General features: G+C 37.8%; 2 protein-coding genes and 1 long non-coding RNA gene across 3 annotated transcripts; 2 read left to right on the top strand and 1 right to left on the bottom strand.

Moving 5' to 3' along the window:
• Positions 1 to 1,411: 1,411 nt before the first annotated feature.
• Positions 1,412 to 2,276, bottom strand: ccl20a.4 (chemokine (C-C motif) ligand 20a, duplicate 4). Its single transcript, XM_082512445.1, has 4 exons — positions 2,033 to 2,276; positions 1,818 to 1,923; positions 1,637 to 1,717; positions 1,412 to 1,508 (listed from the first exon to the last, which is right to left on the bottom strand). The coding sequence occupies exons 1-4, from the start codon at positions 2,097 to 2,099 to the stop codon at positions 1,499 to 1,501; spliced, it is 264 nt and encodes an 87-aa protein (XP_082368571.1). The 5' UTR covers positions 2,100 to 2,276; the 3' UTR covers positions 1,412 to 1,498.
• Positions 2,277 to 8,118: 5,842 nt separating this feature from the next.
• LOC309694778 lies at positions 8,119 to 9,078 on the top strand. Its single transcript, XR_014272957.1, has 4 exons — positions 8,119 to 8,249; positions 8,342 to 8,450; positions 8,545 to 8,619; positions 8,707 to 9,078. It is a non-coding gene; the product is annotated as an uncharacterized lncRNA (long non-coding RNA).
• A 1,622-nt stretch (positions 9,079 to 10,700) lies between these two features.
• Positions 10,701 to 11,348, top strand: ccl20a.3 (chemokine (C-C motif) ligand 20a, duplicate 3; the record flags this gene model as incomplete). The annotated part of the gene is made up of 4 exons (XM_082512075.1): positions 10,701 to 10,774; positions 10,899 to 11,007; positions 11,125 to 11,199; positions 11,288 to 11,348. Exons 1-4 carry the CDS (start codon positions 10,708 to 10,710, stop codon positions 11,346 to 11,348), a joined length of 312 nt encoding a protein of 103 aa, XP_082368201.1. The 5' UTR covers positions 10,701 to 10,707.
• Positions 11,349 to 12,497: the final 1,149 nt, after the last annotated feature.

Genomic DNA, 12,497 nt, shown 5'->3' on the forward strand with positions numbered 1-12,497 from the left:
TGCTATGTGACATTCAGTCAGTCTCAAACCTCCTTTCCTCAGCCACAACACTGAAGATGGGTCATTCCAGCATGACAGCAACCCAAACATACCACCAAGAAAACAAAGGAAAAAAGCACATGGAGGTCATGGACTGGGATGGCAACTCTCCAGATCTCAGTCCTGCAGAAAATCTGTGCAGGGTGCTGAAGTTTTGTGAGACAACCAAGAAATCTAAAGGGTTTATGTAAGGAGGAGTGAGCCAAAATCCCTCCTGAGATGTGTGCAAACCTGGTGACTGACTACGAGAGAAACGTCTTGCCAACAAGGGTTTCTCCACCAAATACTAAATCGTGTTTTGCTTAGGGATCAAATACTTCTTTGACTCAGCAGCGTACAAATATTTTTATAACTTTTATTTGTTTGGTTGTTTTTCGATTTTTGGTTGATATTCTGTCGCACTCTGTTAAACTGAAACTACCATTAAAATTACACTGTTCGTTTTCTGTAAGTGCTCAAACTTATAAAATCAGCAGGAGCTCAAATAATTATTTCCCTCACTGTAAATGTAGAAGTAGTAAATGCAGAATACCACCTTCTCTGTGTAAATTGATGATTTTGTAGAAATCTGTAGGTTATGAATTTGCCTTTTTTTTAATCTGATGGGGATCTGCAGTGTGTGGACTGTGTGGGTGCTGTAATAAATTTCTTCATTTCTTTTTTTAGTTTGAGTGCCTGGCTGTGGGCATGCAGGACGTGCCACACTCCTAGGAAGGAGGAAGACACCTACTTGTGGTTGTCTGTCTGTCTCACGTCACTCATTAGTCATTTTACATTTTTGTTTTACCTTCATACACAGTTCATGAGGACATCTGGCATCATTTTTGTCTATACTAGTCATCCTGCACCCCTTTGTGACCAAACCTTTGGCTTTCTTTAACATTTGTTTGAAATGCGGTCCTTTTGTACTTTACACTTTGGTTGTATTATGCATCTTTATTGTGTCTCTTGTAATTAGTTTTTGCTGTATTTATATCTATTGTTGCTTTTAGTATCGTCCTACTTCCACATTTTTATTCTTTTAAGTCTCTGTCTTACTTCTATCTCATAAATTGAAATTCTTGTTTATGTTTACTCCATTACTGTACTCAAGTGCTTTTTAAAAAAGTTAGTTTCTCACTTTTAACCTTTTACTGTTTTCTGATACTCCCTTCTGTTTGTAAAATGGATTTCTTTTCTTTTCTGTAAACGCGTACTCATGCTGTGTCAGTCAGCTTTACTGCTAAATAGTGATGCAGAATAGTGATGTTTTTTCATGAGGTCAATAAAAAGCAACGGATGCAATTATTGATATATTTTTAAAAAAAATATACTGTATTTATTAGCTTTGAATCATGTTATACAAATGAAGTATAAACAATATAAAAAACAACATAAAATATAAAATACAATACTATTTAACTTTTACAGAACTAGTCTGTAAACTGATGCACTCAAGTGAGCTCCGTGAATGTTGTCCTCAGTGTTTTCTGTTTAAAAAGAAAAAAAAAGAGGAAAGGATTAGAAATCAGAAACACAAGAATAATCTTGAAACAGGTTTTTTTTTTTCTTCTTCTTGTGTTTGATAGCTACTGATAGGGTAAGGAATTGATCTTACCGTGGCAGTAACTGAATAGCAATTTTCACCCACTCGTCTTCAGGATTGGCACAGATATGTCTGTTTTTCACAGTCTTGAAACTGATGTTTAAAAAAAGTTCAGACATTAGTATCACAGCAGAGCTGGCAGTCAGTGTGGATTATGTGTTTTAGATGCAGTTACGATATTTTCCCCACTTACATTATTGCCTTGAGTTTGCAGTTGTCATCTTGGACTGTGTAGCTTTTCAGCCTTTTTACTGAGACAGGGTTTTGCTGGTACCGTGTGCAGCAATATTTATTGGAACCTTTGAAGGAAAGAATGAGACATTTCAGTGAAAACAGCATTTTACATGACAATATGACAAAAAACATTATAATAACGTCTCAGTGAATAATCGCTGAAGCCATACTCACTGCTTTCATCCAGTGCCACCAGCAGCAACACCAGCAGTACGGAGACACGCACGGCGAACTTTGCCATCCTCAGTAAATCAGCAGTGAATCAGTTTTCTGATCAGGATTCCCAGGGAGTCAGTGATGAAATGATTGTAACCGGCTGTGGCAGAGAAGTTTAAATACTGTGTGAGATGGAAATGTCCCACGAGAGGTCAGGGAGGTGGAAAACCCTGTCTGAGTCAAACGGGAAATGTGACTCGTCTTTTTTTCAACCACCGAAACCCCCTCCTCTGTGTACATTATGCAAAATTGTTTACTTTCATGATAGTAAGAGTTTAAAAATAATAATATGAACATGTAACATCTTTTAAAAGTTGCTATGTAATAATAATTAGCATATGTTTGCATAGCTGGACTGGTGATTTTTCATTTTTATGGGCCAATGGTTTGTTTTGTTTTTTTTTTTCGTTTTTTCCCGTAACGGTATAAACAATGAAAGGTGGTGGATTGGCCAGATGCTGGGAGATGTGTAAAAATAACTCGGTTGTTTGGTGGTGGCTATTGCGGAGCTTCCACAGATTCAGTAACATTAGCAAGTGGTGGAGGTCAGCAGGTGCAACACACTGGCAGGTGGATGAGGGAAAGGCAGGAGGAGCAGAGACCCGAGGCGGTGAACTGATCTTCAGGTAAGAAGTTATGACCTGCAGTCTATCTGGCTCAGATATAAACCAAGTTTAGGTGGAGTTTATTTTCGTTATGCTGACTTTTTACAGTCAGTTACAATAAGTAGTACTGCCTACTAGCTAGCATGGCGGAGTTTATATACAGCTGGGCGGGTGCTGTGATGTTAATGATGTTGAACTTGTTTTATCTTATTTTATTTATAAAGGTTAGTTATTAGAGTTATCAAACGTCCCGTAAAAAACGGAATCCTCTCGTATTCAGAGAAAATATTATGCGTTTGGTGTTGAGCTGAAAAGGAGCACAATTTGTCCCGGACTTCAGCTACAATGAAAAAGACACAAAGCTGGATTTATTCTGTCTTTTTGCTGCACAGCTGCATCTTCTTCTCTCATTCTCCCCCCTCTCTCTCCTGTTTCTACTTCAATCATGAAACTGATCAATGATCAGCTGATCGGCTTTTCTCTCTTGTTTGTTTATCGCCCACTTTGCGCCAGAAAGAGGAAACCGGCAGACGCTAAACAACAGCAGCACGTTTAAGCTTGATCAGCTGTTGTTAGAATTTATTTAATATTAATTTCTAGTATCAGCTGATGTTTGCTGGAGCCACACCTGTAAAAGCTGGTCATGATATCGGTTTGGTTATCTGGTGAGAGGGAAACATGAAGGTGAAACCAGGAGATGTCCTTACTGAATCATCAGAGCTGAACAGGTGATGGAGAAACAGGTTTACCTTTTAGGTGACATGAATGAGTTGAAGGGAAGTTATGAACTGTTTCTGAGAGACAAATAACACCAGGATCCTTTTCTAAGATAAGATAAGACTTTATTGATCCCACAACGGGGAAATTTTTGAGTCACCTCAGCTCAGGTGCAGATATCAGAAGGAAATACAAAAATACAAATAAGTACAATCGATGAAAAAAAGTAAGATAATACACTATATACAATGGTAGCACACACAGTATGCGATTATGGATATGGTTGGAAATATGGAAGACATAAACTATATAGCTTGATGTAGCTATTGTACCACTACTATCCCTATTTGTAGACATGTACACACACATATGTACACACTAAATATACATATGTATACATATACATACATATATACCTGCACATGTCCATACACATGGAAGGTCCATTATGCATGAAGTGGTGACCGTGGATGTTCACAGTGTCCTGTGACTTATGACATCGTGATTGAGGAGTTATAGAGTCTAACTGCTGTTGGGATGAATGATCTGCGAAAGCGCTCCTCCTCACATACTCATGCAGTGGGTGATGTGGGTTGTTCATGATGGATGTCAGCTTTACTAACATCTTCCCCTCACCAACCACCTCCACAGACTCCAGGGGACATCCCAGCACGGAGCTAGACCTCCGCACCAGTTTGTCAATCCTGCTCCTGTCCCTGTCCGTGCATCCACTCCCCCAGCAGGCCACTGCATAGAAAAGGGCAGATGCTACCACAGTGTCATAGAATGTCCCTAACAGAGTCCTGCAGACTCCGAAGGACCTCAGTCTCCTCAGCAGGTGGAGTCGACTCTGGCCCTTCTTATACAGGACGTCTGTATTTGTAGTCCAGTCCAGTTTATTGTTGAGGTGAACACCCAGGTACTTATAAGAGTCCACTATCTCAATGTCTTTCCCTTGGATGTTCACCGGTGTTGTAGGGGGTGACTTCCTCCTGAAGTCTATGATCATCTCCTTTGTCATGCTGGCGTTGATTTGGAGTACATTGGTCTCACACCAGCCAACAAAGTCACTGATGACCCCCCTGTATTCCTGATCATTCCCGTCTGATACGCATCCAATGATGGCTGTATCATCTTTTTATGTAGCTGACAACTGGTAACTGTACAGGGGTGGATCTAGCAAAGTTTTGCCTGGGGCCCAGGTAGGGCATTAACAGGGAGAGGTGTGCACAAGGAAATACTTTTCTTTCTTTTTCTCATTTAAAATGTCTCGCTTTTACCAAATAATTATCTGAATCTTACAACAAACGTTTTCATCTGATGTAAAATGTATAGAAATCCATTATTGTACATAGCATTTTTTTTAGGGTCCCATCATAATTTCTTCAGAAGTAGCTAAGTACTGTATATGATGCCAGTATTTTCCCACATTTTCTAGATACTGTATCAGTACTGTGTGTAAAATGCCATCAAAAAGTCAATTAAGTTTTATTCTTTCTCACCTGTCTTTTTATCTCCTTTCACTTTTTAAAGGTTGCCATGTTAGAAAAAATATTTTGCCCTGCCATGCTGTTTATTGATGTGGCAAATGAATGGTTTATGAAAATATATCTAAATCTGTCATCAGTAATCAGTAATGATCATGTCTCACCTCTAGTCTTCTCTGTCTTAATTTCAGGTTTTCACCATGTGTTGTAGACAGTTCAGGAGGTTAACACCAAGCAGTCTACTTTCGGGTACTGTTTAGAATACCAGAATAGGGAGGATGGTGTAGGTTTAAGTTTATTAGACTGATGCATATATACCAACAAGACACTGTACATCACTGTGACAACAGCGTTTGTTTTCATTCAAAGGCTTTATGGTTTTTCCTATAATACCTGGTGGGCCGGTCTCTAGTCAAAATGCCCGGGTCGATTTTTTGTCCCAGTCCAGCCCTGTATGTTTGTTATTCAACTTGTGTTAAAACATTTAATCACGTAGCCAGAACTGTATGTTGTACTCCACTACTGCATGGTACAAAAGTCCCCTCCTCCATCCCCATTTTCTTGGAGTTTGGCGAGGTCACTGAGGCAGTTAGACATCTCTTTGGTAGCAGGACCCTTGGGGTGGACATGGTTTGCCTTGAGTTCCTGAAGGCTCTGGATACTGTAGGGCCGTTAGTTGATACACCTCTGCAACATCGCATAGAGATCTGGGGCGGTGCCTCTGGATTGGCAGACTGGATTGGTTCTCATCTTTAAGAAGGGGGACTAGAAGGTATGCTCAAAATACAGAGGGGTCACACTCCACGGTTTCCCTGGGAAGGTCTATGCCAGGGTACTGAAAAAGAAAGTGACTCTGTGGTTGAACTTCAGATACAGGAGGAACAATGCAGGTTTCGTCCTGGTCGTGCAACAGTGGACCAACTCTTTATCCTACCAAAGATATTTGAAGGTGCGTGGGAGTTTTGCCCAACCAGACTACATGTGGTTCGGTTTGTGTGTGCTTCGGTGGTATGTGGTGTGTGGCCCTTTGCTACAAACCATTCACTCCCTATGCAACTGTTGAAGAGGCCGAAGATCATTCCTGATCTCAAATTTTTTTTTTTTTTGCAGAGGATGTGATTCGGTTGGCTTTGTAATGTAACAATGCAATACAACCCCCCCCCCCCCCCCCCCCCCCAAAAAAAAAATAATAATGCTGCAAATTTTAGAAGATGTTCTGTCATAATATTTCTAAAGTAATTTTGCTAGTCTACTGTACAATATCCAGCTAGGTCATCACTGTAAATAAGTTAAATCTAATCGACAAGATGGAGCATGATGTACTAAACATCCTGTTGATGTTACTGCTAGACAGATAACATCAGAAGCCCATGTGCACAAGACATGGGCTTCTATCTGTAAGTATAACCGCAAGCTGTTTTCATCTTAGCTGTTGACCTTCACTGAAAGTTCTCAGTGCTTGTTTTCTAATTTCAAAGTCTTTACTGTTGATGTATTGCCATGTCTTACTCGAATATGGTTAGAAAGCAAACAATGTCATTAGTTACACTTGATCATCTCCTGCTGTGACAGACATCGCACTGTTCTCTTTTGTAGTACCGGTTTGGATCCACTTTTGCATTCAGAAGTGCGTTAATTTGTCATGGAATGGATTCAACAAGATACAGTGCTAGCTGTACAGTTTAATAATAAAGCAAAGTCCCATTCTGTATAATTCTGTATGGCTGTCACATTTCTGTATTTTCTGTTTAATTAAACAGTTTATCTTATCTCATCTCATCTTATGTAATGTTATGTTATGTTATCTCTTCTCATCTCAGTCTCATCTCTTCTTATCTTATGTTGTCTCATCTCAGCTCATCTTATCTTATTCGAGGGACTCTTTCATCTGGGGAACAGGAGGGACATTTACACTGACAGCAAACTCTCTCACCGAATTTTGTTGAATTAAGATGGTCTTGAAAAATCAAAAATATATTTACTTTTCTGTATTTTCTGTTTAAATGAGTTTGTTTTATTGATTTTTATTTCAGTTTCCCCATCCATTTTCTATTGTGATATCACATTTATTTTATTGAATTTTAATAATATTATTTTTAATGTTTTGGCTTCTGTAAGTAACGCAGTAATCTCCTCTTTTGGGGGTGATGAATATATCTTATCTAACGATATCATTATTGAGAATATTATAAGTAAAGTAAAAGCATTAGAAAGATAGATATATAGTTTTCAATGATGTTTGACTATGAGATTGCGAACTGCAGGAACTCGGTGATGTGGTTTTGTTGGAAACTTCATGATAAGCAATTACACTTACAATAAGTGCATCATGACCTATTTCAGTGCTCCAGATGCAAAGCTTTACCGTTGTTGCATGGGTCTTGGGTATAAAATAAGTTCCTCTGACCTAGAAAAGAACATCCAACCTCAAAGCAACCCACTTGTAGCGGCCCACGTGAAGTCAGAGCACGGAGGTCTTCAGTGAAGCTTTCATCCTCTTTAAACTCTTATCTCCACTTGTATCTAAATGTCACATACTTTATATCTATCTATAAATATATATATATAATTATTTTTATGTCTCTTTTAAGTTTATGTCAAGAGTCACAAAGAGGAATGACGCTTTATAAAACGTCCCATGTTGCACGGCTGGCTCTGTCTTATCAGGGTGTGTTGATGCAGGTCACACTGGTCACATGTCTAACATGTGTGACCTAATATGTCTCTTTTCAGTTTTCCTATAATTACAACTTCTAGTTTATATTTGGCCAACATATGACACAATGAGCACTGAATAATATAAAGAGCTTTTTCAAAAAGCTTCTGTATTTTGCTTTTATTTCAATTCAGTTCAGCGAGCAATACTTTTTAACCACACTCTTTTTTACGTGACAGTTTTAATAATTTTGTACTTTACAAATTTCTTTGTATAAATACAATATATAATATGATGCATAATTATTGTGCCCTACCCTAAATACAAGCAAAGTTGTAACAAGTTTAATTGATCGCTTATTTTATAGAAAGTACTTTTTAATTAGAAGGGGTTTTTTTTTCCTTGTAGTGGTTTTATGTAAGGTTTTACCATTTAAACGTTTCCACTCTTGGTTGGACAGAATTTTGGGTTCTATAAATAAAAAAAATTAGGGGGGTTTTCGTGACAGTCTAGCACCACTGATGTGGTCAGAGCTGAGGTATAAATGAAGCTCCTCAACAGTGCACCCCCTTTCACTCCACTTGAAGATAGGCGAGACAACTTTATCATCAGAATCACTGTTGTCAACTGAAACAAAGACATGGTGACAATCAAAGCCATGGCGATGGTGATCGCACTCACTATTTGTCTGACTGCGAACAGTTCTGACGGTATGTACTTGCTGCCTTTCTGTTTTTCATCTTTAATTTTAATTATTTATTACTATTATTTATTATTATATATTTTCTTTCCTTTTTCACAGGCTATCGTTACTGCTGTCGAAGATATATGACAGGCCGATTACGAGATCTTGAAATTAAGGGGTACTCAGTCCAGACTATTAAGGAGATGTGTCCCATTGATGCCATCATGTGAGCGTCACTAAAATCATTTTAAAGGTTAAAGACAGCTTCAATGATTACCGTGGGTGTATAAATATTTACATATTGCTTTGTTTTAATGCAGTTTCCACACAAAGAAGGGGAAAGCATGCGCCAATCCAGCTCTGAAGTGGGTGATGGACGCTGTTGATCGTTTAAGGTGAGATTTTTAGAAAGAAAATAATGAACAAATGTTCTGATTTGAAACAAACAGCAAGAGAAGTAACTCCATCTATCATCATTTTAGGAATAAAGCGCAGAAGATCCACCAGAACAACTCACTGTAGCAGAAATAGAGGATCGTCTGAGCTTTTTAAGGATGCCAGCTACAGCAGACTGTTTTCTATGTGAGCTCTGCAGCCTGCAGCCAGCAACCAGCAATGCATCACTGTTTTTAAATCCAGTTAACTCCAGCTTGAAGAGCCTGCTGTAAATGGCGAATGTGGTGTTCAGCAATGCATATCTCAGCTCAGTTGTAAGAGCTTGTATCATATTATGTCTTTATCGTCTTTGTAAATCTTATTTTTTGCTTTTATATGTTTATAAAATAATTTATAAAAAGAGTCATTTGTTTTATTAATGGTTTTGTAGTTTCATCTAATCATTCAAATAAAATGAGTACCTGTTCCAAGTCTAAAACAACTTGTTCTTGTGTGCTGTTTAATTTTTTATCGTTAGGCTGTGTACACCAGAAATAATTTTAACTTTGACTATATGTATATATATTTATTCAATCTCCTTTTTCCATCACACTTTGATTGCATCACTTTTTTGTATTTTTTCTATTTAATCAGCTGCTGTAACACAGTAGCTTCCCAACTTTTGTGATAAAGAAAGTATTTCTCATCATATTCTAATTACATTATCACAAACTGAGAATGCAGAATTCTAACTTATTGTAAATGCGGTGATTTAAATGTTTAAACAAGGCATCCACATTTTTTTGGCCACACGGCACCACAAATGGACATTTTTAAAGTAATTTACACAAATTTCCCATAGTCTAAGTCGATATAAAAGCACAGAATTCGATGGGCATTCATCCATCACGTCTCCGCCAAATAAAAAAAACAAACTTTCCTTGCTTGGAAGCAAGGTTCACTCAGAAAAAAGCAATCTACATGTAGCAGATATGAGATAAGGGCATATTACAGATGATATATTTTATTATGCTCTCTATTTATCATGATAGATATAATAAGAAATACATGGACTGACAGTCACACAGTCTCAAAAAATGGAAACAAAGTGCCAAAAAATCCCCAAACAAACAAAACCCCAAACTCTCTCTTATTGATATGCAGACAATGTTATTTCTGTTATTTCTGTATTTTTTAAAGTCTTATGATGCCATAGTCAAGCGTTTTACACATTCATCCAACAAGTAAAAGAGCAGACTGAGTCGAAAGCAGACACCGTTAATGTCGTTAGTATCACAGATCAAAACAAAAAGACCCGTTAAAAACACCTGCCGCAGTCCCCTATCAGTCAGAGGAAGCGGTACAATTAAATCGGTATCTCTCATTTTCTCCGCTTTGCTTTTCTCTCCACTGAAGAATCTGCTCACATCTATAATCCCACATTCTTTTTATCATTTTATGTCTCCTGATGGCCTGTTATCACAGAAACATGGCATGTTTTGAAGCCATAATTAAAATTTGGACACATCTGTTTATGTCGAGAGAGGCCATAAACAGAGGATTTTTTTATGCCAACTTAAGTTTGACTCGGGTCAGACCAACAAGTACTCTGGATTTGATCTTTTAGAACATGAGGAACGCTTCATAGGATGAACGTTGAGTAGAAATAGCCTTGAAAAAAATGGACTATTCACTTAAACTGAATTGCTCAAACATAATAACATCAGTGCTGTACAGTACAAACACACCAATATGATGATATACAGAACACAGAAATAGAAAAACAGTTAAAAACAGTTACACAGGAGATTTTCTGAACTTTACTGTAAAATTTGAACAATGCTGTCATTCCATAATCATACCAATGATTGCAAACGCTACCATTGTTTTGATCCAACAATGATCCAAGCAGTTCCTCTTTGTTTCACTGGGGAAAGTGGCAGGATTTTTTCATGATGTAGCTTCTTCTGCTCTGGGCTGAGCTGAAGTATTTATGAAGCTGCTTGATCAGCACATTACCAGCACAGCCTCACTGACTCAACCTGAAGAGCCACCAGATACAGTGAGATAGCTTCATCATCACTGCTGCCACCACAAACACAGAAGACATGCTGCCAATTAAAGCTGTGGTGGTGATCGCACTTACTGTTTGTCTGCCTGCAAGCACATTTGCTGGTATGTACTTGTCTTTGTTTCTTTTGTTTCTTTGTCTTTTCTCCCTTAATCACATACGCTTACACATCAGCATTGCCACTACTGGGATCTGGCAGATACAGATATTATATTTTACTCTTCCCAGCTTATCGTCACTGCTGTCGAAGGTACATGATAGGCAGGTTACAGGACTCCATCATCAAGGGGTACTCAGTCCAGACTGACACAGAGATGTGTCCCATCAATGCCATCATGTGAGCATCTTTAAAATTATTTTAACAAACTGCTTTAAAGATCAAAAAATACTTGAGACGAAATTAGTGTTTACTGTGGGTGTAAAAATATTTACATATTGCTTTATTTTAATGTAGTTTCCACACAAAGAAGGGGAAAGCATGCGCCAATCCAGCTCTGAAGTGGGTGATTGACGCTGTCGATCATATAAGGTGAGATTTTTTGAAGCAGAATAAAGAGCAAGTGTTCTGATTTTCTAATAAACAGCAAGAGAAGTAACTCCGTCTATCATCGTTTTAGGAATAAAGCACTGAAAATCCACCAGCACAGCTCACAGGGGCGGAAAAAGAAGACCATCTGAGCTTTTTACGCACACGGTGGATGCCAGCTAAAGAAACACTTCACTCTTTTATCTTCCACTGACGTCCGTCTCGTGGAACCTGCTGCAAATGACAAATATGTTGTTAAACAACAGCAATATCAGCTCAGTTTTAAAAGCTTGTGTAATATTTTAATTTTATATTCTTTGTAAATGTAAGATAGGATTTTATAGTTTCATATAAATGCTGAAATAAAACGAGCACATGTGCCCGATCTGCTTGTGTGCTGTTGTTTTCTGTGGTGAAAACATCCAGCTTTGGAAGTTCTGTGCTGCTAATAGTTAAACAATGACAGGTGAGAGTCCTGTGACATGAGCAGGAGGAAGTCATGGGAGCTGAAGAAGGAACCGGTATTTCTGTTGACATGGTGTCATCAGCTACCACTTAATTATTAAAGTAACATTCATGTAATAATTAAGTAATACAGCAATAATGGTTTGAACTGCATAACATTAAATTGCAGTTTATTTAATTGGGTTATATGGGGTCATAAACTGGATGTAATAATGTCTGTGAAGCAATGCAAATCAGAAATATTATAATATATAGTGTAATATATTAATAAGAATATATAACTGCTAGGAATCAAATAGTGATAACTATGCATGTACATTTTTATATACTAAATTTAAAGTGGTAGTAACCTCATAATAATAAGGTAATACTGGTTGATGCTTTAATATATTAGAAAAGTTTTATTATATTATGACGATGAAATTAAACTTACCTTACATCCCCAGCATGTGTTTAAAGGTAACTGTGTAAATATTCTGTCAATTGCTGTCTTTTAAAAACACACCTGAGATAGTTTCTATGCAATAACCAGGAATCCGGGCTGCAGAATGCATAACTCCCTGTTTTCTCTCCATGTTAATAACCTATGAAAGCAAACTCAAATAATGTGTTACTTTGTGTAACCATCACGTTACTTTGTCATAATTGAATGAGTTTATTTGCAGTGCTCATGAACGCGAATCATACAGTCTCGATTTACAAGGTCCTTTGTAGAGGAAAATCCATTAATGAGGTCTGAGCTCCAATCGCACGTGAAGAGGAACAAATTTTTCTCCACCCCTCGCTCTCGCACAGATTTCTCTCAGCAGGATAACTTCTCCACAGAAGAGAGGGAC

This window comes from Aulonocara stuartgranti (assembly GCF_965226115.1).
Source record: "Aulonocara stuartgranti genome assembly, chromosome: 18".
Lineage (NCBI taxonomy): Eukaryota > Metazoa > Chordata > Actinopteri > Cichliformes > Cichlidae > Aulonocara > Aulonocara stuartgranti.